General features: G+C 57.0%; 1 protein-coding gene across 3 annotated transcripts; it reads right to left on the reverse strand.

Annotated features, from left to right (window-relative positions):
• Window positions 1–598: 598 nt before the first annotated feature.
• Window positions 599–3,568, reverse strand: FAM241B (family with sequence similarity 241 member B). Of its 3 annotated transcripts, XM_002756282.6 has the most exons (5): window positions 3,502–3,568; window positions 2,648–2,730; window positions 2,357–2,443; window positions 2,064–2,194; window positions 599–1,406 (listed from the first exon to the last, which is right to left on the reverse strand). In XM_002756282.6, the coding sequence occupies exons 4-5, from the start codon at window positions 2,157–2,159 to the stop codon at window positions 1,137–1,139; spliced, it is 366 nt and encodes a 121-aa protein (XP_002756328.1). In that variant the 5' UTR covers window positions 2,160–2,194; window positions 2,357–2,443; window positions 2,648–2,730; window positions 3,502–3,568; the 3' UTR covers window positions 599–1,136. The 3 variants fall into 3 exon arrangements, with proteins under 3 accessions (XP_002756328.1, XP_009008056.1, XP_017834537.1); XM_009009808.5 differs by lacking the exon at window positions 2,648–2,730; XM_017979048.4 differs by lacking the exons at window positions 2,357–2,443; window positions 2,648–2,730.
• Window positions 3,569–4,055: the final 487 nt, after the last annotated feature.

Here is a 4,055-nt window from a genome sequence, read left to right on the forward strand (position 1 = left end):
TCACCCAGCTTCCCTCCAACCTATAAATAACCTTCCTCCCACAGTGGCCCAGAGGCTCAGCCACCCAGTGCCTCCCCTCGAAGGGCCTCCATGCAGACCCAGGGCTCATGTACCAAAATGCAAGGGCTCCTCTCCCGAGAAGCAGGCATCCTTGTCCCATATGCACCACTTTCTAAGGAGAGTGCGCTGCAGCCAGGAGTGACGGGGAACCTCTGGAGGGTGAAGGAGGCTGAGCAGCCTCTGCTCAGGGAGGTCTCCTTGGGCAAGGGAGACCTCGGACCTGTACCCCAGCTCTCCCAACCCTGCAGCCTCACCAGCCATTCTGGCCAGAGGAACCCTCCCCACAAAGCTGACTGGCATCACATCTGGCATCTCAGAGTGAGCCTGGCAGTTAACCACACATCAGGCAAGGGTCCAAGACAGACTTCATCTGGACCTTCTCTCCTAGCTCTGCGATCCTACTGAGAAAATCTTAGAAACCACCCTCTGAGGTCAAAGGCTCGCTGCTGCCTGTTCCCCGAAACCAATCCCTCTTTACCATGTTTCCAGATCAGCGTGCAGGTGTACGAGTATTTACAAATTTATTCAATGGACTTACTTTTACTTAAATCTATTTATTGAAAATGTCACAATAAGTAGAATGCCAGTACCACTTGTCCTAAACAATAGGTAGCCAATAAAAATAGACCATTAAAACAATAACAGTGCTATAAAAGTCTGGAATTTTCCCCACCTGCCCTAAGCCCAAGTCGTGCTCCCTAGGCCAAGGAGAAGCCAGCAGTCTTCCAGAGGCTTCAGAACATATTGGCACCCAGCTGAGATTTTCTTCTTGGCATAAAAGGATTGAGAGAATTGGGAAGGGAACCCCTTTCTTGCTCTGATTCTGTTCCACTAAACACAGGCCCCATACCACCTAAAAATATCTCAAGGGAACCAAGGGATCCACCCACACTCTGGAAATGCTAGACTAGAGTCTCCCCTGCCTTATGCTTAACACAAGGGGGAAACACACACCTGTGGTCCCCTCTCTGATCACACCTTCAAGGCACCACCAGATCCCCTCCAAATATGCCTGCTCTCACACCAAGGCCCAGCAAGTCCCTCTCAACAGGCCCGCCCCCATCAGCCCCCAGAGGTCACCGCTGACTCAGGTGGGACACCAGGTAGACAAGGCCCACCAGGAGGAGGCCACGAACACCAAGCATCATGAGCAGGAAGAGGAGTAGGATGGAGGTCACCGGCTCCACGGCGTGGTTGCCGAGATGCCACTGTGGAAAGCCCATGTTCACCAGCTGCCGGTTGAGGTCATTGAAGGGGGACTGGGCAGCACCCAGCCTGGCACCTGCCTGTTGCTGACGGGGGCCAGGACCTCCTGGGGGCGCACCATGGCCCCTGTTGAGGAAGCTCTGGAATGTGAAAACAGAGAGACATGAATGAATCCTGGAGTTGAGGCACCAGCCAGGCGGCAACCTCTCTAGGGTGTGCCCTGCCCTCCCTGCCACTCAGGGTCACACCCTCCTTTCTCAGCAATCCCCCATGCCACCCATAAGAATCCCAACAACCAAGTCACAAGCTCTCCGAGTGCAAACAATGTCAGTCTCTATTCCCCACGTAATGCTCAGGTCAAAGAAGAGAGGGAGCAGCTGAGGCAGGCTGGCCTACAGGGCACGGCTCTGGGGCAGGCATTTTTAAAACTCATCATAACTCTTTTCTTTAAAACAATTATTCTGTGCCCAGGGCTCATCCCCTCCACTTCTCTCCAGCTTCTCTCTGATCCAACCAACTCTTAGAAAGACATTAGCTCCAGTGAGGTTTGCTAACCAAGTTAAAGGAGAAAGAGCTCTTGGATGTGAAGTCTGGGAAGACTGCTTGGAGGAAGGAGATCTAGGGAGGTTGACAATAAGCCACGGCACCTACCCCAAGTCTTACCCAGCTCTCTGCAAAAAGGGCTTCAGGCTAGAAAAGGTTAGTGACTTTTTGTCAGCCAGAGAGACTTCTGGAAGCTAGGAATAGCCAGTACGTAGGAGGCCGTCTGTCCCATTCCACTGGGAATGAGTACCTACCTGTCGAGGAGTGCTACCTCTGGGTGGCTGAGTAGTGGTCCTCACTCGGGGGTCGTCATCCTGCACGATTTCCCCATTGGCCAAGATCCGCACCATCCTCCCAGGCACTGAGGGTCCCTGATGGGCTGCACCTGCATTGTGTGGTCAGGGTGGGCAGGCTAATGGAAACCAAGTGGTACAGAATTTCTCCCCACCACAAAACCCTCAACTCTTCGTGATGGGGGACCAGACTCAAGAAGGCCTGAGGAGGATTCTTCCCCTGACTTCAAAAAGCTTGAAAGAAAAAAATTTACCAGAAATTGAGGGAGGCTTCAGAAACTGAGGGAGGCTTGCGGTCAGTGGTGCTCACAGAGGTGACCCACGCTGAGCAGGTGCTGTGTCTGATTAATAAAAAGGGGAGAAATAAAGGCAAGTTGTTTGCCAGGCACAAATATTTCAGACATTGAGTCCACCAGGAAAATTATCAAAAGGATCCTTGGCAAAGGAAGCTTTATTGCTAATCACTGCACTACCTGCAGCGCAACTGGGACCAGAGCCCCTGCTGCGGCCCACGCCCCGCGGAAAGCCCATCCTGCAAGGCTCACCTCACTCAGGCCTCCTAACACTCCCGCAAGGAGGGTACAGGTGAAGGCACAGGGAGGCTTAAGTGGCCTGCCCGGGGTCACACCTATGGGCAGCAAAGAAAGAACACGAGGCCAGGAGCTCTGGTTCTAGGGCCCTCTCTGGGTACTAAACTGGGAGTCCAGGGCACCAGGATCCCTAATGGGGTTCCATTTCCCTCCACCAAAAGATGGGGTGAGTGTGCTGCTCCCTCAGGGAGTAAATGTCACCACCTCGGCCTTCCCCAGGAACACCCAGGGAGATGGGGGTCCCTTCGGGGTTACTTTACAACTGCTGTCTGGCAGCAGCAGATCACACTGGCCACCACGCACCGCAGGGCCCAGCCTTCCCAAAAAGTGGGATGGGGCTGCGGCGGTGGCACTCGAAAGGCTCCATTCCGCGGACCCGTGGACTGCGGGCCCCTCCACGCCTCCCCTCGAGTCTGGGTAAAGGCCATTCCTTCTCAGGAGCTGAGCCTCAGTGTCCGTCTACATTCTCGAAAGCACTGATGACACATATGCCAAAAAAGCTCAGGAGCCCCTGTCGTCTTGCCCGTGGCCTGGAGCCCGGGACAGGCGCGTCCCCCTCCTGAAGCCCCCCGGCCCTCGCGCAGGCCGAGCGGGTGGTGGTCGTGCGCAGTCCCTTTGTGCTTCGTCATCGCGCCCCCGCCGGGTGGGCCGCCCGTGCATCGGGCCTGCGGCGCACCTGACATTCCGGGCGGGGGGCGGGAGGGGCGCTGCCCGGGCCGCCAGCCCCAGCCTTGGGAGCCCGACACTGGCTCCGAGTCCCGCCCGGGCTGCGGCGAGGGATGCGCTCCCTCCCAGGCGCGGCGACTCACCTGCAGGCGCGGCTCCAGGCCTCGGCGACGTCCACTCCCGGCGGCTGCAGGCCGCTTCCTCCCACCTGACCTCACAGGAAGCGCGCGCCAGAGAGGCGAGGCCCAGCGGCGGCGCACATCGCCCTCTGTAGGCCGCCTGCGGAACTGCAGCTGACCGGCCCGGGTGTGGGAGTGGCGCGGGCTGTAGGGGTCGGGGAGATGGGACGGTGGGGATGGAGAGAAGAGAAGCTGGGAGGAGAAAGCACGAGAAGAAGGAGGAGAGGGCAAAGAAGGAAAGGTAAGCAGAGCCCAAGGAGGAAAAACCAGAGGGTGAAGGCGCCCTGGCCAAGAGCAGGCGCAGGCTCAGAAGACAGGTGTAAGTTTGCTGAGCCAGCTCCGTGAATGCCCCTTGAGTAGGACCCAACCCTGCCCTCGAGGAGCTCCAAGTCAAGTGGGGAATATGAGGCAGGAACGGGGCAGACCCCTCTGTAGGCTTCCAGCAGAAGATACGTTTGAGCTGGGGCAGGAGGGTAGGTTGAGATAGAGAAGGACACTATTGGCAGAAGGAACCACCT

Source organism: Callithrix jacchus, chromosome 12, assembly GCF_049354715.1.
Source record: "Callithrix jacchus isolate 240 chromosome 12, calJac240_pri, whole genome shotgun sequence".
In the NCBI taxonomy this organism is placed as follows: Eukaryota; Metazoa; Chordata; class Mammalia; order Primates; family Cebidae; genus Callithrix; species Callithrix jacchus.

Bases quoted from the DNA above. Each gene is read 5' to 3' on its own strand.
- FAM241B (XM_017979048.4), bottom strand. From the start codon at position 2,159: ATGGTGCGGATCTTGGCCAATGGGGAAATCGTGCAGGATGACGACCCC. The intron at 1,407-2,063 runs GTAGGTACTCAT...TTCACATTCCAG, and splicing joins GAGGTAGCACTCCTCGACAG to AGCTTCCTCAACAGGGGCCA.